Source organism: Mustela erminea, chromosome 10 (genome assembly GCF_009829155.1).
Source record: "Mustela erminea isolate mMusErm1 chromosome 10, mMusErm1.Pri, whole genome shotgun sequence".
NCBI classification, from domain to species: domain Eukaryota; kingdom Metazoa; phylum Chordata; class Mammalia; order Carnivora; family Mustelidae; genus Mustela; species Mustela erminea.
Window position 1 is genome coordinate 75,007,170 of NC_045623.1, and position 23,862 is coordinate 75,031,031.

The 23,862-nt window shown below is 45.8% G+C and overlaps 1 protein-coding gene, 1 non-coding gene and 1 pseudogene across 2 annotated transcripts in view; 2 read left to right on the top strand and 1 right to left on the bottom strand.

The window, feature by feature from the left end:
* The first annotated feature begins 8,791 nt into the window (after positions 1-8,791).
* LOC116567910 lies at positions 8,792-9,071 on the top strand (annotated as a pseudogene).
* Positions 9,072-11,761: 2,690 nt separating this feature from the next.
* Positions 11,762-11,877, top strand: LOC116568323. The gene has a single exon (XR_004276547.1). It is a non-coding gene; the product is annotated as a U5 spliceosomal RNA (small nuclear RNA).
* A 4,548-nt stretch (positions 11,878-16,425) lies between these two features.
* The window catches only part of ARMH1 (armadillo like helical domain containing 1), a 54,556-nt gene continuing 47,119 nt past the window's right edge, over positions 16,426-23,862 (bottom strand). Inside the window, exons 10-15 of the mRNA XM_032303737.1 lie at positions 17,711-18,029; positions 17,542-17,617; positions 17,284-17,413; positions 17,093-17,170; positions 16,733-16,814; positions 16,426-16,655 (exon numbers count right to left, since the gene is read on the bottom strand). Coding sequence (XP_032159628.1) covers positions 16,537-16,655; positions 16,733-16,814; positions 17,093-17,170; positions 17,284-17,413; positions 17,542-17,617; positions 17,711-18,029 — 804 coding nt within the window. The 3' untranslated portion in view covers positions 16,426-16,536. The remainder of the gene's footprint in view (positions 16,656-16,732; positions 16,815-17,092; positions 17,171-17,283; positions 17,414-17,541; positions 17,618-17,710; positions 18,030-23,862) is intronic.

Consider the following 23,862-nt stretch of genomic DNA (forward strand, 5'->3'; position numbering starts at 1 on the left):
GTGGGTGGTAGGTGAAAGGTTACTGAGTACAGGATGTTTGCAGGATGCCAGAGTATTGCTCCATAAGTAATTCGCGCTGACAGTTTACAAAGGGAAAGCATACCTTTATATGGATGATGTGGCAGTCCCTACTGCAACCAAGTGATCAAACTTAGCATCACCAGTTATGAGCGACCTGACATTATGTGTCTCCTGATAGGCTATCATATGAACTACACAGAAACATCCAAGAGATAACAATGCCAAAAATGTATAACCTAAATCCAGTCTAGCCCCTAGACTTGACTTCCTGCTTCCAGGAAATGCAAGGGATGGAGGAACGAACTGAACTACACCAGGAGGGATAATGAGGCAAATTTAGAATGCAGGACACTTTACAAGATATTTAGCCTGGTCTCTTCAAAAAGCTCCTACCAAGAAAAAAGTATAAAGACAGTTCTAGATTAAAAGATAATACAAGAGGGGCACCTGGGTGGCTCAGTGGGTTAAAGCCTCTGCCTTCAGCTCAGGTCCTGATCCCAGGGTCCTGGGATTGAGTTCCGCATCAGGCTCTCTGCTCAGCGGGGAGCCTGCTTCCTCCTCTCTCTGTCTGCCTCTCTGCCTGCTTGTGATCTCTGTCTGTCAAATAAATAAATAAAATCTTAAAAAAAAAAGATAATACAAGAAAGAAAAAAGAAGATAATACAAACAACAACCAAACACAAATCATGGATTTTTTTTTAAATTTTTAAAAAGATTGTATTTATTTATTTGACAGAGAGAGAGAGATCACAAGTAGGCAGAGAGGCAGGCAGAGAGAGGAGGAAGCAGGCTCCCTGCTGAGCAGAGAGCAGATGCGGCACCTTGGGACCATGACCTGAGCAGAAGGCAGAGGCTTTAACCCACTGAGCCACCCAGGCACCCCACAAATCATGAATCTTGATTGGGTTGTGGTTTTAAAAAAATTGGGAGTAGGGGCGCCTAGGTGGCTCAGTTGTTAAGCATCTGCTTTTGGCTCAGGTCATGATCCCAGGGTCCTGGGTTCTATAGCAGGCTCCCTCCTGGAGAAGGGGGTCTTCTTCTCCCTCTCTCTCTACCCCTCCCTCCTTCTCGTGCTCTCTTTAGCACTCTCTCTCTCAAATAAATAAATAAAATCTGTAAAAAAAAAAAAAAAAATCCGATAATTCAGCGGGCCAGCAGTGTGGGGTTGGGATGTAGGAAATAATGGTGACCATGAATTGATGATCATGCGTGCTGGGTGATGGAAATGGCATCCTTTTCTTTTTCAAATTTTATTTATTTGAGAGCGAGAGAGGAGAGAGCACATGAGTGGAATGAGGGGCAGAGGGAGAGCAGACTCCCCATGAAGCGGGGATCCCAATGTGGGATCCCGGGATCATGACCTGAGCTGTGAAGGCAGATGCTTAACAGACTGAGCCACCCAGGGTGCCCTAGAAATGGCATTCTTGCATTCTTGTTTGCTTGAAATTTTCTGCTTAACAGCAGCAAAGAAGAAGGAGGAGGAGGAGAAATAGGAGTGAGAAGGGATTGAGTATCTGAGAAACTAAAGTAAAAAATGGAGAAATCTATGAGGAGGCTGGTTGGGGCCAGGTGTGGGGACTGTGATGGCAGCCAAGAGAGAAGATCAGGTAACTGAGGTGGGGGTGAGGCTGAGGGAGATTTTTCAGTTGTGCTCAGCACGGCCCTGCCCCTCCCCTCCCCACCCCCACTCCCCAGGGCCCTGAGTAGATAGTCACATGCCCCACTGCTGTGCCGGAGGTAGGAAGCCTGCAGCAGGGACCAGTATTCCATCCCGGCTAGGTAGGGCTAAACCAGGTAACCTTAAACATTACTTCTCTACCTCCTTCTCCATATATTAGGGTCTGGACTTTAACCCTTTCCTGCCAAGTTCACTGACATCCCCAAAGTAATATGAACTCAAAGGGGATCACATTTATAAGAAAAGAAAAGCAAACTGAGAAACTAATATTTGATGAGGCCGACTTACTGGACCTGAGTTTAAAGTAAGCATCATAAATATCCTCAAAAAATAAGGGAGGACGGGGCTCCTGGGTGGCTCAGTGGGTTAAGCCTCTGCCTTCCGCTCTGGTCATGATCTCAGGGTCCTGGGAACGAGTTGAGCATTGGACTCTCTGCTCGGCAGGGAGACTGCTTCCTCCTTTCTCTCTCTCTCTGCCTGCCTCTCTGCCTACTTGTGGTCTCTCTCTGTCAAATAAATAAATAAAATCTTAAAAAAAAATAAGGGAGGACATTGTTAATATAAGGCAGGAATAAACAGGAAGAATTGGTTGGAAATACCAATTATGAAAGTTTTAATAGTTGAAATCCATACATGGACTGAAGAGCAGAATGGTCACAGCCCAAATAAGACAATGAGCAACAACATCAGGGTGAGGATTCACCCCAAAGGCATCCGGAAATGATAAAGAAAACAAGGAAGATTGAAAACAAACGAGCCCGGTTGTTTATGACACACACACACTGTTGGTGGCTAACCCAACAGCTATTCCCAGCCTCCTTACTCATGTCTCCATTAGGGCCTGGAAGAACTAAATAACCCGCTTTCTTAGATTCCCATGCAATGAGAGCGGGCCATGTGACACGTTTCTGGCCAATGAGATATAAGCAGGAATGTTCTGGGGGCTTCTGGGCAGGATATGTTGTTTCCTTTCCTTTTATTTTATTTTATTTTAGATTTTGTTTATTTGACAGAGAACACAAGTAGGCAGAGAGGCAGGCAGAGAGAGAGAGGGGGAGGATATGTTCTTTTCTAATAGGAGGGAATGAAATGACATTGACAATGGCTTGCTCGTAACATATCATCCTCTTTTTTATTGCCTTGGACATGGATATTCCCTTTGGAGTTCTGACAGCTGCCTTGTGATCATGAGGTAGGTGGATAGTCATGAGATCAAAAATCCAACACACTCAGGGCAGCCAAGTAGGAGAGAAGAGCCCGAGGGTTCTTGGAGGGTGAGCAGTTGAATCAAAGTCAGCAACCACCTCCATCAAGGCTCCATGTGTAAATACAAAACAAAACAAAGCAAAACAAAAACCCACCTGGTTGTTTAAGCCATCTTTATTCATGTTTTCTTTAACCTGCAGCTGAAAACATTCTTCATACATTGTTCAATAATTAGGGAAAGAGCTACAAAGTTGAGATTCAACAAAATAAGAGAGGGAGGAGAAAGGCAGAAATCTGTGAAAAAATTAGAAAATTTAGGGACACCTGGGTGGCTCAGTTGGTTAAGCAGCTGCCTTTGGCCAGGTCATGATTCTAGCGTCCTGGGATCGAGTCCCACATTGGGCGCCTTGCTCAGCAGGGAGCTTCTCCCTCTGTCTCTGCCTGCCATTCTGTCTGCCTGTGCTCGCTCTCTCTCCCTCTCTCTCTCTGATAAATAAATAAAATCTTAAAAAAAAAAAGAATTTAGAAAATTTAGTTGTTTGGAGGGGTGCTTGGCTGGCTCAGATGGTAGAGCATCTGACTCTTGATCCTCAGGGCTGGGAGTTCAACCCCAGGCTGGGCGTGGAACCTACTTCAAAAAAAAAAAGCTGTTTGAAAGTCTTAGTAAGCTAGACAAACCTTGTAAGAGTGATAGAAAAATATGTAAATGAGCAAAATATAGAATAAAAAGGCAAGTAAGTACTAACAAATTAAAAATATTTTAATAGGGCACCTGGTGACTTGGTCAGAAGAGCATGTGACTCTCCATCTTGGAATTGTGAGTGAGCCCCACATTGGGTATAGAGATTACTAAAAAATAAATAAACTTTAAAATGGGCATGAGATTGGGACACCTGGGTGGCTCAGTTGGTTAAGCGTCCGTATCTTGATTTTGGCTCAGGACATGATGTCACTCAGGGTCATGAGATGAAGCGCCACATCAGGCCCTCTTCTGGGCATGGAGCCTGCTTAAGATTCTCTCTGCTAAAAAAAAAAAAAAAGATTCTCTCTGCTGGGGCGCCTGGGTGGCTCAGATGGTTAAGCATCTCCCTCATGCTCAGGTCATGATCCCAGGGTCCTTGGAATGAGCCCCACATACGGCTCCTGCCTCATCAGGGAGCTTGCTTTTCCCTCTCCCCTGCTCATGCTCTCTCTGTCTCAAATGAATAAATAAAAACCTTAAGAAAAAAAAAAGAAAAATTAATTTTTTCTGCCTACTTCCCACCCCTGGCATGCACAGACATGCATGCTCTCTCTCTCGTAAAAAAAATAAAATAAAGTGGGCATAAGAGCTAAATAGACAATTTTTAAAAAGATTTTATTTATTTAGGGGCACCTGGTGGCTCAGTGGGTTAAAGTCCCTGCCTTCAGCTCAGGTCATGATCCCAGGGTCCTGGGATGGAGCCCTGCATCAGGCTCTCTGCTCTGCAGGGAGCCTGCTTCTCTTTCTCTCTGCCTATGACCTCTGTCTGTCAACTAAGTAAATAACATAAATAAATAAATAACCAAACAAATAGCTTCACTGAGTTTCACCTTAAAGAATCTTCACCATGCATGCATTTACATTGGTACAATTTTGACTTAATTTTCACACTAGACCTTTTTTTTTTAAATGACTCATATGATTAATGCTTCACAAATCTTGAAATTGATTCAAACATCAGACTTCGAGATGTGTTTTTTTTTTTTAAAGATTTTATTTATTTATTTGACAGAGAGAAATCACAAGTAGATGGAGAGGCAGGCAGAGAGAGAGAGGGAAGCAGGCGCTCCGCTGAGCAGAGAGCCCGATGCGGGACTCGATCCCAGGACTCTGAGATCATGACCTGAGCCGAAGGCAGCGGCTTAACCCACTGAGCCACCCAGGCGCCCGAGATGTGTTTTTTACTAGGTGAAGTAATTTCCATAGTAAGAGTTTCATACTTTTCTCATCTCTCCTTCCTCATTTCTCATTTTTATTTATTTTTTTTAAAGATTTTATTTATTTATTTGACAGACAGAGATCACAAGTAGGCAGAGAGGCAGGCAGAGAGAGGAGGAAGCAGGCTCCCCGCTGAGCAGAGAGCCCGATGCGGGACTCCATTCCAGGACCCTGAGATCATGACCCGAGCTGAAGGCAGCAGCTTAACCCACTGAGCCACCCAGGTGCCCCAATGCAGCACTCTTGATTCCAGGACTCCAGATCATGACCTGAGTCAAAAGCAGACACTTAAGGACTGAGCCACCTAGGTGCCCCTCTAATTTTTATTTTAAAAATTTGTCATGGGGGCGCCTGGGTGGCTCAGTGGGTTAAGCTGCTGCCTTCGGCTCAGGTCATGATCTCAGGGTCCTGGGATCGAGTCCCGCATCGGGCTCTCTGCTCAGCGGGGAGCCTGCTTCCTCCTCTCTCTCTCTCTCTCTGCCTGCCTCTCCACCTACTTGTGATCTCTCTCTGTCAAATAAATAAATAAAAAATAATAAAAAATAAAATATTTAAAAATTTGTCATGAGGGGTGTCCGGGTGGCTCAGTTGGTTAAGTGTTAGATTCGTAATTTCGGCTCAGGTCATGATCTGGAGGTTGTAAGATTGACCCCCGAGATGGGCTCCGCACTGGGCATGGAACTTGCTTAAGACTCATTCTCTCGCTCTCTTTCTCTTAAAAAAAAAAAAAAAAAAGAATTATTTCTAACTCCACGGAAAAATACAGAGGACAAAAAAACACCCAGTACTACAATTTAATAGATGTAAACATTTCCTCAAATGTGCTTTAAATATGTTTAAAAAGGAAAACCTTATAAAGATTTCTTTCCTCCATTTTGGAGCCTGTGGAGACCTGCTATGGACAGGATTTCTTTCTTTTTAAAAATGTATTTATTTGAGAGAAAGAGAGAGAACACAGAGAGGGAGAGGGAGAAGCAGGCTCCCTGCTGAGTCTGACATGGGGCTTGATCCCAGGAGCCTGAGATCATGACCTGAACCAAAGGCAGACACTCTTTGGACTTAGCCCCCCAGGAGCCCCTGTGGACAGGATTTCTAAAATGACAAGTATCTGGAAGGCTGTGGTTCAGGGCCATTTTTGTTGCCAACAAGCAGGTCTCTGGGACAGAGGGAGAACACAGCTCTGAAAATTGAAGGAGTTTGTGCTAGAGATTAAACTGAATGCTCTCTAGGCAAGAGATACGCTTATATGTACAAAGCAAAGAATGACATAGTGACTCCTTGTGGCAAACAAAACAAAACCTGAGTAATCTGGGGAAAGGACAATTGGGGCCCATGGAAACCGTGGCATGATTCATGCCAGATTCCAAAGCAATCTTCCGGCTGTGGTCATTGGACACAGAATCCATGGGATGCTTTACCCCTCAAGGATTCAAACTTAGTGAGGGGCACCTGGGCGGCTCAGTGGGTTAAAGCCTCTGCCTTCGGCTCAGGTCATGATCCCAGGGTCCTGGGATCGAGCCCCACATCGGGCTCTCTGCTCGGCAGGGAGTCTGCTTCTCCCACTGATCTCTCTCCTGTCATGCTCTCTCTCTCATATAAATAAATAAATAAATAAAATCTTAAAAAAAAGAAAAGTAGGGCACCTGGATGGCTCAGTGGGTTAAGCCTCTGCCTTCGGTTCAGGTCATGATCTCAGGGTCCTGGAACCAAGCCCTGCATCCCGCTCTCTGCTCAGCGGGGAGACTGCTTCCCCCGCTCTCTCTGCCTGCCTCTCTGCCTACTTGTGATCTCTCTCTGTTTGTTAAATAAATAAATAAAATCTTAAAAAAAAGGTAAAGTGGATTTGTTCTGTTGTATTAAAAAAAAGAGGCTTACATAGAATAACTTCTCTCTAGAATAATCTGTTAGAAGTTGATAACTTGTTTGATCCCACTGTAAAGTTCAGCATTATTACTCTCCCCCACCTACCACATTTTACATTTTTGATGTCATTTTTTACATCTTTTTAAAAAAAGATTTTATTTTACTCATGAGAGACAGAGAGAGGGAGCCAGAGGCAGAGGGAGAAGCAGACTCCCCACCAAGCAGGGAACCCAGTGTGGGACTCCATCCCAGGACCCTTGGATCACAACCTAAGCTGAAGGTAGACACTTAATTGATTGAGCCACCCAGGGGCCACATTTTACATCTTTTTATCTTGTGAATCCCTTACCGAATTATTGCCCTTGTGGCTGCACATGGCCATCGGTGTATGACCCACTGGCTCAGGGCTGGGGCTGGCCCCTTCATGTGTGTATCTCTTCTCAACTCCCATCTTTAGTGACTTCGAGTTGGTAGCTTGACATCAGGCATGGTGGGAATATTTACACCCACAAAAATGGGCAAATGATACAAATCAGGGCTCCTTACCCCAATTGTCACAGGAAGAAGTTTGCTGACATTACAGCCATCATCCACCCCCCAGCCCCCTGCTCAGGAAGCAGGTAAAAAAAAAGTTAAAGGAAGAGTTACTCCATCCTGTTCAAAGTCTCAGAAATACTTTTTTTTTTTTTTTAAACCTATAATGTATTATTTGTTTCAGGGGTACAGGTCTGTGATTCATCAGGCAGTGCTCACCATACCTCATAGCCCCCCATAGTCTCAGAAATACTTTACAGAGACTGAGGATACTTTCATTTACATCTACTTATAATATTTCCACCTCTACTTTAACTTGAACTTAGTCACATGGGGATAGTAAGAATCCAGGGAGGCTGGGAAATGTAGTCTTTTAGTTGCCTGCTGAAACCATAAAAATATATAAACTCAGAGAAGTCACTCTGGTCCTCATCCTCTCCACCTCATTCCCTCTGACCCTGTGTTCATTAGTTTCTGGTTTAATCCGTGATTCTGTTTGGAAATAATAATTATAATAATGACAAACAAACACATAGCTTATTTCCCTTTTTTTTTTTTTAAAGATTTTATTTATTTATTTATTTGACAGAGAGAGAGGGAACACAAGCAGGGAAGCCGCTGAGCAGGGAGCCTGATGTAGGCCTTGATCCCAGGACCCGGGGACTGTGGCCTGAGCTGAAGGCAGCCACTTAACAAGTGAACCACCCAGGTACATCGCCATTTAAAAAAAAAAAAAATTATTAAAAAAATTTTTACAATTAAAAAATAGAAAAGATTTTACTTATTTGAGAGACACATACAGAGAGAGAGAGAGAGAACAAGCAGGGAGGAGGGGCAGAGGAAGAGAGAGAGAGAAGGAAGCAGACCTCCTGCAGAGCAGGGAGCCATGGGGCTTGACCTGAGCTGAAGGCAGGCACTTAACTGACTCAGCCACCCAGGCACCCCTAGTTTATTTCCCTTAACAAAAGATGCACCCTCACCTTACTTGAATCAACCAAAAATGTATCCTGGAAATTGTTCAATATCGGTCTTTAGGGATCTCCCTCTTTTTTTTTTTTTTTTTTGGCTTCATACTACGCTGTGCAGATAAACTGTAAACAGTCCATGTAGATAGGAATTTAAATTATTTAGCAGCATTTTGCTTTTACAAATAATACTGCATCTGGAGTGCCTGGGTGGCTCAGTCCGTTAAGCAGCTGACTTCCTTTCAGCTCAGATCATGAACTCTTGGGATCCTGGGATCAAGCTCCACATCCGGCTCCAAGCTCACTGGGAGGTCCGCTTCAGGGTTCTCTCTAGACCTTCTGCCCGTCCACTCACCTATCAAATAAATAAATAAATCTTCTAAAAAATGATACTGCATTATTAAAAATAATCACTTGTGCATATGTTTTTCCATATTCATTGGTATTTATCTTTTCTAAGTAATTTCTCTGTGCAACGTTGGTCTTGAACTCACAACCCTGAGATCAAGAGTCACATGATGAGTTAGAGCCTAAGTCCCGTCATGGTAGGATTCTTCCTCCACTATGTCAACTGGCACAGATGTTTCTCCTTCGTATGATGAAGATCAGGGATCTAAACTTATCTGAAAAGCTAGAGAGGCACCGTTTGTTCCCATTGAAATGGCGGGGTTTGCAACAATTGTTGTATATGGATTACATAAACTGAAGAGCGGGGGGAAATACTAAAATGTCTGTTCACCTGATCCATGTGCATATGGCAGCCCAAGGTTTTGTTGTAGGAGCAATGACCCTAGGTATGGGCTCGGTCCTGTATAAGGAATTCTGGGTAAAGCCTAAACCTTAGAAGAAAAACTATCTTGGTTTTTTTGCTGGTGCTTGCTTTAGTTAGGCATCTCGCATTGAGTTTATATGTTTACGTTGAAAATAAATCATCTCAATGGGTCAGACAATAACCTGGTAATTTAAATATTGGCTTCCTTTCTTGTGGGCTCAATTTGCCTGGTAACCAGTTAATCTAGTTAGGTCATTCAGAGGAGTCATATTAGCACAAAAGAAACATGTCACTTTAAAGAAAAATTTTTAAAGATTTAAAAAAAAATTTATTTGCCAGAGAGCGAGAGAGAGCGCAAGAGAGCACAAGCGGGAGAAGCAGCAAGCAGAGGGAGAAGCAGACTCTCAAAGGAGCAAGGAGCCTGATACGGGACTCGATACCCAGACCCTGGGATCATGACGTCAGCTGAAGGCAGACGCTTAACGGACTGACCCACCCAGGCATTCTGAAACACGTCACTTTTTTCTTTTTAAAGATTTTATTTATTTGACAGAGAGATCTTAAGTAGGCGGTGGCGGGGGGGGGGGGCAGGCTCCCCGCCGAGCAGATTTCCCGCCTTTCCAGAACCCGTCTCCTGGTCTCTTGATTTTTCAGGGCCAGCGTTGTCCCTAGAGCTGTCTGCGCCGCCTGCCTGCTTCCTGAACTCCGCTCACCCGCCAGCTCTCAGCTCCCTGGAAACCCCTCTGGCCAGGTCGCCGGCAACTGCCCGGCTGGCGGAGCCTGTGGACCTTGCCGCTCCATTTCCCGGATTGGACAGAAGGGACGACTCCCTTCCTGAAACGTCTTTCCGCCCTTGATTTCGTTTTGGTGCACCCTCCTGGTTTCCCCCCAGCCTTCCTAATTAATTGCACACGTAGACCACTGTGTGTGTGTTTTAGATTTTTACTTATTTGAGAGAGAGCGAGCGAGCAGGTGGAGGGGCAGAAGGAGAGGGGGAAACAGACTCACTGCTGAGCAAGAAGCCCAGTGTGGGGCTGGATCCCACGACTCCGGGATCCTGACCTGAACGGAAGGCAGACGCACAACAGACCGAGCCACCCAGCCGCCCCTGCCACTGTTCTCCAGGGGTCTGAGTGGCTTGCCTCTCCTCACCTTGCACTCCTTCCTAGGGCAGTCTGGGCCATCATTTATTTCTCTCTGGCTTTCTTGCTGGCTATACTCTCCAAACTGAGTGGGTGTTCAAACTTGAGCCGGAGTGGTGAGTGTTCAGTGGTTCGCAATATAGCCCGCATCAGAATCACGCGAGGATTGTTCACCCAGACGCTTGGGTTCTTCCCCCGCCCCCTACCCCTTTCTGACTCCATAGGCCTGGGGGGTGGGGCCTGATAATTTGCATATCTAGCAAGTACCCAGGTGTATTTTCTAGAGTTCCATAACAAACACCCCAGACTGGGTGGCTTAAACCACAGAAATGTCTACACAGTTCTGGAAGCCTCAACTTAATTACACCTGGAGTGACCCTATTTCTAAATAGTCACACTCTGAGATAGGGAGTAAAGACTTGAACAAATGAACTTGGGAAAGAATAATTCAACCCGTAACACCAATAACACCAGGTACTGCTTTATGCTACTAATCTGATAACGTTGTCCTTTAGAGAGACTTGGTTTCTCTGGCATGTGAGAATCAGGTCCTTGGTCCTTAGCCGCTTGTTCTTTCACTATCCCGGCTCAGACTGCTTATGGTGTTACCCTGAATGCGCTTCATCACCCAGCTTTGAAGAATTTTTCCACGCTTGGCCCATGGGTCACCGAACATTCCTAAGGTCCAGCACAGGGTTTGACACAGTGTTCAATACATTTTTGTTGAATGAATGGATGAAGACAATTATTTTCAAGACTTAAAAAAGGTCAAATTTAAATTTTTTAAAAATATTTTATTTATTTGACAGACAGGGATCACAAGTAGGCAGAGAGGCAGGCAGAGAAAGAGGGGGAAGCAGGCTTCCTGCTGAGCAGAGAGCCCAATGCGGGGCTCCATCCCAGGACCCTGAGACCATGACCTGAGCCGAAGGCAGAGGCTTAACCCACTGAGCCACCCAGGCGCCCCTCAAATTTAATTTTTAATTTTTTTAAAATATTTTTTAAAATTTTTATTTGACAGACAGAGATGACAAGTTGGCCGAGAGGCAGGCAGAGAGAGAGAGGAGGAAGCCGGCTCCCTGCTGAGCAGAGAGCCCGATGCGGGGCTCGATTCCAGGATCCTGGGATCATGACCTGAGCCAAAGGCAGAGGCTTTAACCCACTGAGCCATCCAGGCGCCCCTAAATTTTAATTTTTAATTCAAGATAAATTTTACCTTGGAGTGTCAATTATAAAACAAAATGAAATCAAAAACAACAAAAAAATGAGACTTTGAATCGGGCATCTTACTTCCCTGCAAATCTGGCTTCTGCCCTGCCCCCAGGTGGTGGCTCCAGGCCTAGCAGGAAAACGATCTAAGGAATTTCCGGCAACCCGAGAGTGGTGACTAAGCGTCATTTACATACCCACAATGCCCTGCACCCATGGTATTTCTTATTTTAAAACGGCTAGATTTTTCTCTTTTTTTGACTTTTTTTTTCCCCCTCTCCAGAAATCAGACTGCTAACACAGAATTGACTGAGATAAAGGCAGATGTCCGTGACTCTTTTGGCTAAGTAATTACCATTGCTGTTCTAGGAGTGACAGTCACCCGAGCTCTGTGTGAGCGGGTTTCTGAGCATACTCTGGTTTCTCTTCAGATCGTATAAATCTTTCGCCTTTTACTAAAGATTTCCGTGGAGAGGAACAATTCTGAGTGTTTACTCAATTTTTTGAGCCCTTGCGTTTGCAGGGCTTATTAAAAGATGTGGAAAATTAGATCTGTTTCAAGTAGATTGCTAGAAACGTTACTAAATATTAGTTTGAGCTGCGGCGGAATATTTCCTAGTCGTTTTTGTTGAGGTTTTGAACAAAACATTTCTAACTTCACGTTTCTTCTGCAAGAAATTTGATAGTAAAAATAGGAGAACAGCTGCCGGGAGAAGAAGCAGGCTCCTCCACTGAGAAAGGAGCCCCATGCTGGGACCTCATCCGACGGTGGGATCAGGACCAGAGTGGAAGACAAACACCCAACCGGAGCCACCTGGGTTTTCCTGAATTAACACTTTTTTCTCTTTTAAAGATTTATTTGACAGAGATCACAAATAGGCAGAGAGGCAGGCAGAGATAGAGGCGGGGAAGCAGGCTCCCCGTGAGCTGGGAGCCTGATTCAGGGCTTGATCCTGGGACTCTGGGATTATGACCTGAGCCGCAGGCAGAGGCCTTAACCCACTGAGCCACCCAGGTGTAGCCCCTCCCATCCTCCAATAAAAAAAGATTTTATTTATTTGACAGACAGAGATCACAAGTAGAGAAGCAGGCAGAGAGAGGAGGAAGCAGGCTCCCCGCTGAGCGGAGACCCTGATGCAGGCAGGGCTCCATCCCAGGATTCTGGGGTCATGACCTGAGCCGAAGACAGAGGCTTTAACCCCCTGAGACACCCAGACGTCCCCCCAGTAAAACTTTTAAAGTTCAAGGTCGGGGGCACCCGGGTAGCTCAGTGGTTAAGTCTCCTGTTCTTGGTTTCTCTTTGGGTCTTGATCTCAGCATCTTGGGATGGAGCCCCCCTATCCAGCTATGCGTTCAGGGGCGTCTGCTTCTCTGCCTCTCTCAGCCCCTCCCCCACTCATGCACACTCTCTAAAATAAATCTAAATAAATTTATTTTTTTATTTAAAAAAAGACTGAGACATCCAGGTAACCCAAAAATAAATTTTTTTTTTTTTTTTTTAAAGATTTTATTTATTTTATTTGACAGACAGAGATTACAAGTAGGCAGAGAGGCAGGCAGAGAGAGAGAGGGGAGGAAGCAGGTTCCCTGCTGAGAGCAAAGAGCCCGATGCGGGGCTCGATCCCAGGACTCTGGGATCATGACCTGAGCCCGAAGGCAGAGGCTTTAACCCCACTGAGCCACCCAGGCGCCCCCCAAAATAAATTTTTTAAAAAGGGAAAGAAAACAGAAGGTACATTTTGGGGAGAGTTGTAGAAATTTTCATATGCACTCTATTTCAGATATTTATAATTGTATAGGCTTTCTGGTTGCTGTTCTAACAAGTAACTACAAACTTGGTGATATAACACAAACTTTTCTCTTACAGTTCTGTAGGTCAGCAGTCTAAAATGAAGGTGTTGCCTTCCTTCTAGAGACTTCAGAGGAGACTGTTTCCTTGCCTCATTCAGTTTCTAGAAGCTGACTGAATGTGATGCCTTCACATCACTCTCTTTTGCTTCTGTCCTGTCATCTCCTAGTTCTAACTCTGGATCCTCCTGCCTCCCTCTGTAAAAATTATAAGGACTCTTGTGATTATCTCAGGTCCACCTGCTAATTCAGAATAATCTCCCCATCTCAAGACCCTTACTTTAATCACACCCACAAAATTCTTTTTACCATGTGAAGTAACATATTCACAGGTTCCAGGCATAGGATGTGGACATATTTGGGGACCATTACTCAGACCACTAAAATAATGATACTGTAATTATGTAGGAGAATGTCTTTATTCTTAGTAGAAACATCATGTTAAGTATTTAGTAGTGACATGTCATGATATCTGAAGCTTGGTTTTTTTTTTTTTTTTAATTTTTATTTATTTATTTGACAGAGAGAAATCACAAGTAGACTGAGAGGCAGGCAGAGAGAGAGAGAGGGAAGCAGGCTCCCTGCCAAGCAGAGAGCCCGATGCGGGACTCGATCCCAGGACGCTGAGATCATGACCCGAGCCGAAGGCAGCGGCTTAACCCACTGAGCCACCCAGGCGCCCCTGAAGCTTGGTTTTTAAAAAGTCATCTCTAGGGACGCCTGGGTGGCTCAGTTGGTTGGACGACTGCCTTCGGCTCAGGTCATGATCCCGGAGTCCCGGGATCGAGTCCCGCATCGGGCTCCCAGCTCCACGGGGAGTCTGCTTCTCTCTCTGACCTTCTCCTCGCTCATGTTCTCTCTCACTTGTCTCTCTCTCAATAAATAAATAAAATCTTAAAAAAAAAAAAAAAAATAAAAAGTCATCTCTACTCTGAATGTGCAACTTGAACTCAGGACCATGAGATCAAAGAGTTGCATGCTCTATCGACTGAGCCAGCCATGTGCCTCAATAACGGAAACTTTACAGTGGTTCAGTAAACAGAGAGAGAGAGAATGCAAATGTATCCAAGAGTGATAGGTATACAGATATTCACTGCATTAAAAAAAAAAAAAGATTTTATTTTTCTATTCATGAGACAGAGAGAGAGGCAAAGGCAGAGGCATAAGCAGTCTCCCTGAGGAGCAGGGAGCCTGATGCAGGACTTGATCCCACGACCTTTAGATCATGAGCCAAGCCGAAGGCAGACACCCAACCATCTGAGCCACCCAGGTGCCCTATTCACTGTATTTTTCTTTCAACTTTTTGTAGCTTTGAACTTGTAAACAGTGGGGGAAATATGTATTAATAAATTCCATGTAATGTGTATGATTTACATATATATTATACTTGATTCAATTTAAAAGTTCTATTTTTTTTTTTAAAAAGATTTTATTATTTATTTGACAGAGAGAGAAACAGCAAGAGAGGGAACACAAGCAGGGAGAGTGGGAAAGGGAGAAGCAGGCTCCTTGCAGAGCAGGGAGCCCAATGCCCGCTCCATCCAGAACCCTGGGATCATGACCTGAGCTGAAGGCAGACGCTTAAGGACTGAGCCACCCAGGTGCCCCTCCATTGTTTTATTGAACTATGGTCACCTTAGAACAGTGGCTTCCAGATTTTTGGATTTTCCGATTATTCAAATTTCCAAAAAATTTTCTAGGGTACCTTTTTATCATCATTCTACAAAGGCCATCTGAAGACTACAAAGAGACTCGTCCTTTACAGAAAACCCCACTTACTTTATGAAAGCTTAACTAGATATTTTGTTAACTTTTCTCTCAAAGTTCAGTCAGTTTGAGTTCGGGAAGTCTGGGCTGCCTTAGATTTAACAGTATCAGGGACCGATGATGCCCTCTTGTGGCCACCTGCAGAATTACTGCTATCTGACTTCATTTCCTCTGATTTGATGACAATTTCCTCACAATTACCTCGGTCATTAACATGGGCATGCCAAGCATTGTTCTCAGTGTTTGGGATGTATTAGTAAAGAACAAAAATACCCCTTAGTTGAGCTTATATATAGGTGGAGAGACAGATCATATACAAAGTAGTAAGTGGTGTGGGGGGAAAAATAGCAGCATAAGGGGTTTGGGGACCAGAGTATACACAGTGGTAGTATTAGTAGCCCTCACTGAGAAGGTGACTTTTGTATAGAGTTGCAAGGTGAGGGAGCTCACCATGTAGGTATATAGCTGAGGTGACAAGAACTCTAGGTTCTAAGAACCATATAGCTATACTATCCAGAGAATTAGGAGACAGTTCAGAGATCATGGGAGATTAGACTGCATACGACCCTCTCTGCAGGCCACAGGAAGGGATTTAGGTTTACTGTTCTTAAAATGGAGATTCCTGCAAGGTTTTCAGCAGTAACGGAATCTAAGTTTAAAAAGACTACCCTCGGGGGCGCCTGGGTGGCTCAGTTGGTTAAGCGTCTGCCTTCCACTCAGGTCAGGATCGCCCCACATGGGACTCCCTGCTCAGCCGGGAGCCCACTTCTCCCTTTCCCCCTGCCCCTCCCCTTGCTTGTGCCTCAGATTAGGGTATTAGCAACAGAGTAGTGAGATTTGGTTGAATTCTGGATATACTTGGAAGGTAAAATCAACAGAATGGGATGCAGATGTTGAAGAGAAACATTAAGGAGAATGCTGTTTGTTCTGAGTGGCAGAAAGGATGAGTTGCCATCAGTTGAACTGGGGAGGGTGGCAGAGGATCAGGAGTTCAGTTTTGGACACAAAGAGGTGGAAAGATTTAACTGGAAATGGACATGTGGGAGTCAATGGCATATAAATGGCATTTAAAGTTTAGGGGTTGGATGAGATCACCAGGGTGAAAAAGTAGATAGAGAAGAGCCTCAAGGTCACTCCAGTTTGAAAGAAGCTGTGTTGAGAGGATGAATCCGCAAAAGAGAACGCGGAAGCAACCGGAGAACAAGCAGGTGAGTGTGCAGGGGACTGCGAAGAGGAAGCAGAGGTGAGGGTCTCTCCTCAGGCTATGTCCTTAAATCTTCCAGAACGTTGATGTTCCTTCCATCCGGGCAAGCTGGATGAGCAGAGGCACCCCGGCCCCAAAAAGCTCTTATTTAATTTTCCCCCTCCCCGCTACAGAGAGAACAGACAGATAGCAAGGCTATTTATTGAATTCCTGCCAGCCGGCAGCTCTCCCTCTCCCCTACAGGTAGGCCCAACCCTCAGCCTCCCACCTAGGGCCAGTGGGGTCACCGTGAGCGTGACCCCAGGATCCTTCTCCCAGGCTTCCTGAAACACCGCCTGGACCTTTCTGGATTGCCTCAGAGGCTCCGTTACTCCTTTCCCTCCATATCCTCCTTCTGGAAGAATGAGATGTAATCCAGCTGATCCTTGTCATGAGCTTCAAGATAAAAGGTCGTGTTGCTGCGGGGGACGCCACTTTGGTGTAATACTGGAAGCAAGAGAGGCGAGCCTGAGTCTGGGTGCCCGCTGCACCTCTGCTCCAGGTCCCCTCCCTCCCCCACTCACCTTTGGAAACATTGACTTTGTTGGCCGCCAAGATGTCCGCCTGAATGCTATCTATTTTCATGTACAAGTCCTCGGCATTGCTCTGAGGACAGGAACAAGGGGCACCTGCTGGGGTCCCAGGGCAGTCTGGACTTGGAAGTGGGGGCGGGGCGGAGGCATGCTGCGGGCTCTGGCGCTGATCCGAAGGGCGGGGAAGGGAACGGAACCACGCCGGGGGGTGGGAAGGAGCCCAAGCCCGGGCGGGCCCTCCCGCGGCAGGCCCCCGGGCGCAGCGTGCGCAGGGGGTGTGGCCCGGGGGAGGGGCGCTGTGGAGGCGGGACCTTCCGTGGGGGCCCAACCCTTGGGGGCGGGGACGCTTACGAGGAAGAGCTGGTAGAGCTCCTCTCCCATGGACCGGCGGACATTCTCCTCCACCACCGGGAACATCTGCACGAAGTACTGCGACGGCGGGCGGGGCGACGGGGTGACTGCGGTGCCCTCGCCTGGGGCCCACCCCACCCAGCCGCCCCGCCGTCCAGCTGCCCCGCCGCCCCGCCGCCACCGCCGCTCACCTCCAGCGTGAGGCTGGCCTGCCGCTGGCTGTTGCAGTGGTCTGAGTTGCCCATGGCGGCCAACAGGCTGTGCACCACGCGCAGGTGCAGCATCTCCTCCGCGATGCTTGTGTTGCTGCGCGCCAGGACCCTGGGCCGGGAATTCGGGCGGCGGCGAGCCCTTGGGACCCTCCGGCGCCCGGCAGCCCGAAGCCCCGCGGGCCCCGCCAGCTGGCTTGCCGCATTCCACCCCCATCCCCATTCCCCCTGCCCGCTTACCCGATGGCTTTGGCCGCCGCGGCCTGCTGCAAGAACACCGGCAGGTGGGCGGTGAGCTGGGGAACCAAGGAGTCTGGCGGAGGGGGCGGCCGTGAGGCGGGCGGCCCTGCATCCCAACCCCCACCCCGCCCAGCCCCGCAGCCTCAATCTGAGCGACTCCCCTACCGGTAAGGGATTTTGGGCTGCAGTTTTCTGGTCTCCCTGACGGACGGTATCAGCAGCTCCACCAGGCCCTTGAGCAGCGCCTGGCACACGTCGTAGTTGACCAGGTCCTGATCAGCTCGATGGCTGTTGAAGGGCAGAGGCCCTGGGGAGGCCTGATGCTCCAACCGCCCCCGTCCCCACCAAGCAAGCAAAGACCCCCTTGAACCAAGTCGCTTCCTTTTACCCCCATCCCCTTCCTGCACTTTTCCTAGCACCTTTTTACCGTGCAAGGTGTGTGTGGGAGAAGCTGGGGAGGCAACACCACAGTCCTGCTGGATCTGGGGCTAAAGAGGAGGAGGAGGAGGGGGCCAAGCCTCATTCCCCTCACTCTCCCTTCACAGAACTAGCTACAGAGGGAGGAAGAAAGGTTGGACGGTGAGCCTACCCACCAAGGAGGCTTAGAGGCTGTCAGAGCTGGAGGCCCCACTGAGGTGTCACGGAGGTGGGAGGGGCTAGGTCTTCTAGGGGAGAAAGGATGGGCCAAGACCCAGGAGTGAGGGAGACAGAGCGAGTGGGTGGAGGATGTGTGGCAGAGAGTGAGAAGGGTTGAAGCCAGGTAGACTGCAGTCGTTTCTGACAAACCATATATGGATCCCTTCTTACCCTAGGCTTTCCACACAGCATCCCACTGAAGCTCACCATAACCAAAAGAGCTTTGCTTTGCAATGACACTGTCTCGTTAACCCTGTATAGGTCCCAGGAAACGAGGCATAGAGATAAAGCACTTTAGTTAAGATACTACAGCCAGGAAGGAAGTGGGAGCATAAAGGAAGCACTTGGTTAGGAAGGAGGAAGGAACTAGAGTTTATGGAGGGGGGTTTTCCTAGAGATACTTTCCAGTCATTTATTCATTTCAGCATTACCCCAGTCTTTGGGCAAGGCTGCCCTAAACGCCTTTTGCTCCAGGAATATTTTTGTCAAGAGGAAGTCATAAAGACAGAGCTGGAAGAGGGCAGGGGAAGTTGGTCAAGTGATGGGACACTGGGATAAGTGTTATTTTAAACTCACATGCTTGCTACGTGGAAGACAGAAAAGACAAAACATGCTGTTCTCCAGCTGGGTAGTCAGGTGCGGGGGGCCTCTCTACGCTAGGGGGAGCTAGGGGGAGCTAGGGGGAGCTAGGGGGAGCTAGGGGGAGCTAGGGGGAGGTAGGGGGAGCTAGGGGGAGGTTGGGGGAGCTAGGGGGAGCTAGGGGGAGCTAGGGGGAGCTAGGGGGAGCTAGGGGGAGCTAGGGGGAGCTAAGACGTCGGGGAAGCGCAGTTCCCTGACTAGCTCATTTACATACCAGAACTCATAATAGACACATGGCAACTATTACCACTAATATCTCTTCGAATAGTGAAAATTAACCTTTCATGTCCCTGTCAAGAAAGTTTTGCCCAGTAGGGATATGCTTGAGATAATTCCCTGCCATGGAAGAAAAGCGTTTGCTGGCAGGTGTAAAGGCACCGCAAGCGTAGGGGGATCAGCCAGTATCCGTGAGGATGGGCACAGATCTTTCTACATAGCGTTTCTTTTCTGCTTTAATTGGCTCTTTGGTGTAAATACCAAGGGTGTTCGCAGAATGAAACATTAGAGAATTGATAGTGCAATTTTTGGAGGCCTTACTTAGGTAAGGCTAAATGTTTGTGTCAAAAATAGGTTCTTGGGACCATTGGGTGGCTCAGTTGGTTAAGCAGCTGCCTTCGGCTCAGGTCATGATTCCAGCGTTCTGGGATCAAGTCCCACATCGGGCTCCTTGCTCCGCGGGGAGCCTGCTTTTTTCTCTGATTTTGCCTTCCACTCTGTCTGCCTGTGCTCGCTCTCGCGCGCGCTCTCTCTGACAAATAGATAAAAATCTTAAAAAAAAAAATAGGTTCTTGTCTTGTTAAGTAAGTAATAAAACTTTAACTTAACAGTTAAACAACACTGCTATTTGGGGTTCCAAGGCTCCCTAGGGTTGAGCAAAATTTTAAGATATGCTGTCTTTCCCCCCCCCAGTCAGTAAGTATTGTTCTAGAAGACTTGTTTAGAGTTGGGGGAATCAGAGTGAACAAGAGCAGCTCAGAGCTCTAGGAACGTAAGGCAGGTGGATCCCACAACCCAAAAGATCGTGATCTGGGGTGATACCGAGAATCCCATACTTAACCAGCTGAGCCACCCACTGCCTCTTAAAAAAAATGTTTCGGACCCCTCCCCCTCGGAGCAGTGGGTGGGGCAGCTGTGACCCTGCGCTACTGGTCAACCCCACCATCTCACCCAGCGGGCTCATTTGCACACCCATGGGTGCCATCCTCCCTACTACATTTTTGTTAAAAACTGCACATTTCCTTGTTTTCTTGGACCAACATGTCTTTTCCAAAAATCCCTTTCACAAATTTTCCTAGCAGTAGCACCGCAGCATAGGAACAGACGCCAGTCTTGGAGAGTTGTAGTTAGTTACAGAAAAAGTGGCAAACATAAGCTAAGTACACGCTGGTATCTCTTCAGATTAAATGTGTCCCCTTTTACTAAAGATTTCTGGGGAGAGGAGTGTTTGCAAGTTTGCCTCATTTCTGAGCTCAAAGGAAAAGTTTCCAGTGTTTCATCTGTTAGGTATGGCATTTGTCATAGTTTTTTGTAGATATCTCTTATTGAACAGACATTAAATTTTTAGACTTATTTCCTATTAAGATGATATATATGCATTTCTAAATGACATATTATCCCTGGCATATGCTGCTAGATTCAATTTGCTAATATTTTGTGTAGAGTTTTTGCAGCTATCTTCATGAGTAAGATTGGTGTATAGTTTCTCTTTTGCATGCTATCATTGATGGATTTTTTATATTAAGATTAGGCTACCTTAAAAAAGATTAGGCTAACCTTAGAAAATGAGTTGGGGTTTGCATTCTCTTTTTCTAATCTTGAGAAGAGTTTCTGTAAGACAAGAATTTTATCTTGAATGACTGATAGAATTCTCTAAAGCTGATTTTAGAAAAGAAATACTGATTTGGGGCACCTGGGTGGCTCAGCCAGTTGGGCAGCTGCCTTCAGCTCAGGTCATGATCCCGGGGTCCTGGGATTGAGCTCTGCATCTGGCTTCCAGCTCAGTGGAAAACCTGTTTCTCCCTCTCCCACTTCCCTTGCTTATGTTCCCTCTCTCACTGTGTCTCTGTCAAATAAATAAAATCTTTTTCAAAATGCTGATCATTTTTTTTAATGGTTAGAGGACTATTTATGTTTTCTCTTTCTTCAGAAGTCCATTTTTGTTAGGTTATAATTTCTAGCAGTTTTCATCTACATTTTTCAAACATTGAAATAAGTTCATGATATCTTTTTATCATTTTAATGTGTTTTAACATTTTTAGTGGTGTCTTTTTTTATATTCTCATATTGACTATGTGATTTTTTCTCTTCTGGATCAAATTCTTTGCCCCTCAAGTCCTATGGGGGTAACACACATGGATGCCTGCTTGTGCAGTGGTGTGCACTACAATGAGAAACACTTATCTCAGAAAACCTAAATGTTACAGTCAGTAAGCATGCCTGCCTTTTGCTCTAAAGGGGGAAATATCTTTATTTTCCAAAACTGTTTGCTCAACAATATCCTTGAAAAGATAGTCTGGGACAAAGAGCAGTCGGTATTTTATTTAAAAGACACACAGAAATATGACAAACCTGTAGATAATTGTCTACTAGGGCCATTACTCTTTTGGTAGTAGTAATCCTTCAGTAGACATTCTTGGCTTGTTCCTTAACTTAGGGGCAAAGTGTTCAATGTTTCACTATTAGATTTTTGGTAATTTTTTTTTTTTTAATCAAGTTGGGGAAGTTCTCTAGTTCTATTTTCCTGAGGGTTTTTATCAACAGGTGCTGACTTTGTCAAATGCGTTTTCTGCACTGATTATTTAATAATGTAAGTTTTCTTTTTTAGCCTGTTAATTTGGTAGATTAAATTGATTGATTTTTTTGAATATTGAACCAACCTTGCATTCCTGGAAAAAACTCCAATTGGTCATGGTATGTGATTCTTTTTACATATTGCTGAATCCTTAATTGCTAATCTTTTTTTAAAGATTTTATTTATTTGACGGAGAGAGACACAGCGAGAGAGGGAACACAAGTAGGGGGAATGGGAGAGGGAGAAGCAGGCTTCCTGCCGAGCGGGTAGCTAGATGCAGGGCTGGATCCCAGGACCCTGGGATTATGACCTGAACCCAAGGCAGATGCTTAACAACTGAGCCACCCAGGAGCCCCCTACTTGCTAATCTTTTGTTGATGATGGATATTGATCTGTGCTTTTTTTTTTTTTTAAGGATTTTATTTATTTATTTGACAAAGATCACAAGTAGGCAGAGAGAGAGAGAGAGAGGAGGAAGCAGACTCCCTGATGAGCAGAGAGCCGGATGCGGGGCTCGATCCCAGGACCCTGGAATCATTACCTGAGCCAAAGGCAGAAGCTTAAACCACTGAGCCACCCAGGTGCCCTGAGTGATTTTTTTTTTAAAGATTTTATTTATTTACTTGGCAGAGAACGAGTACAAGCAGGCAGAGTAGCAAGCAGGGGGAGAAGCAGGCTCCCCGCTGAGCAGAGAGCCCAACACAGGGCTCGATTCTAGGACCCTGGGACCATGACCTGAGCTGAAGGCAGATGGCTAACCAACTGAGCCACCCAGGCACCCCTAGAGTTGTGTTCTATAAATATCAATTATATCCTATAGGTTGATGATGTTGAGTTCTAATATACTTATTGATTTTCCTTTTTTTTTTCTTATATTATTTTTTAAAGATTTTTATTTGAGAGAGAAAGTGAGAGAGAGAGCACAAGCAAGGGGATCTACAGAGGGAGAGGGAGAAGTAGGCTCTCCACTGAGCAGGGAGCCTGAGGTGGGGCTGGATCCCAGAACCCTAGGATCATGACCTGAGCCAAAGTCAGATGCTTAACTGACTGAGCCACCCAGGCATCCCTATTTTGTCTGATATTAACAGAGATACTCCTATTTTCCTTTCATTAGTACTTTCATGAAATATCTTTTTCTATCTTTTTACTTTTAACCTGCCTATATTCTTTTATTTGAAGTGAATTTCTTGGAGATAGTACATACTTGAGTCATTTTGTGTAGATTTATTTTGATTTAACTTTTTTAGACTTTTTTGTGGGTTGGTGTCTTTCATCAGTTCTTGGCAATTGTCCATCATTGTCTCCTTAATGGTGCTACCTATTCTTTTTTTTTTCTCTTTGCCTCTATTAGATATTCTCACTCTTATCCTTTTCTTCCTCTCTCCAGGTTACTAATTTTCTCTTCATCTGTGTCTACTCTACTGTTAAATGTGTACATTAAGTAATAACTTTTAGCTGTTGTATTTTTTTTTTTTAAATATATTTTTTAAGATTTTATTTATTTATCAGAGAGAGAGAGGGGGAGAGAGAGAGCACAGGCAGACAGAGGCAGAGGGAGAAGTAGGCTCCCTGCTGAGCAAGGAGCCCGACATGGGACTCGATCCCAGGACGCCGGGATCATGACCCGAGCCGAAGGCAGCTGCCCAACCAACCGAGCCACCCAGGCGTCCCAGCTGTTGTATTTTTTAAAAGATTTTATTTATCTGAGAGAGAGAGAGAGAGAGCAAGCATGAGCAGGGGGAGGGGTAGAAGGAGAAGCAGGCTCCCAGCTGAGCAAGGAGTCCAATGTGGGACTCAATCCCAAGATCCTGGAATCATGACCTGAGCCAAATGCAGGTGCTCGACTGAACCATCCAGGAGTCCCTGGGTTGGCCTTATATTTGCAAAATTAATTGCCGGAAAAAACTTCAGAGCTAGGATGAAGATATTTCTTCTAAAGAGCATTTCCCTTTCTATTGGCTACCTGGGCACTAACTATTCTGAACCATTTTTGTCCAAGTTCAAGACTTGAGGTTTTCTGGACCACACAGTTGGTTGTACAGTCCATGCAAGGTCATTTGAGAACCAGCTTACTTCTGGCTTATCCTTATGTTGAGGGCTTTGTCTTCCCGGGTCCCAGCTTAATGTATTTATGCTTGAGGTATCACACCTCCCACCTGGGGCAGGCCCTGGGTACCTTCTTTCTTGCCATTTGATACTGCTTAGTTTCTTCAGGATCAAAGTGGCCTCAGGTTTGAGTGCTGGACTTATCATTC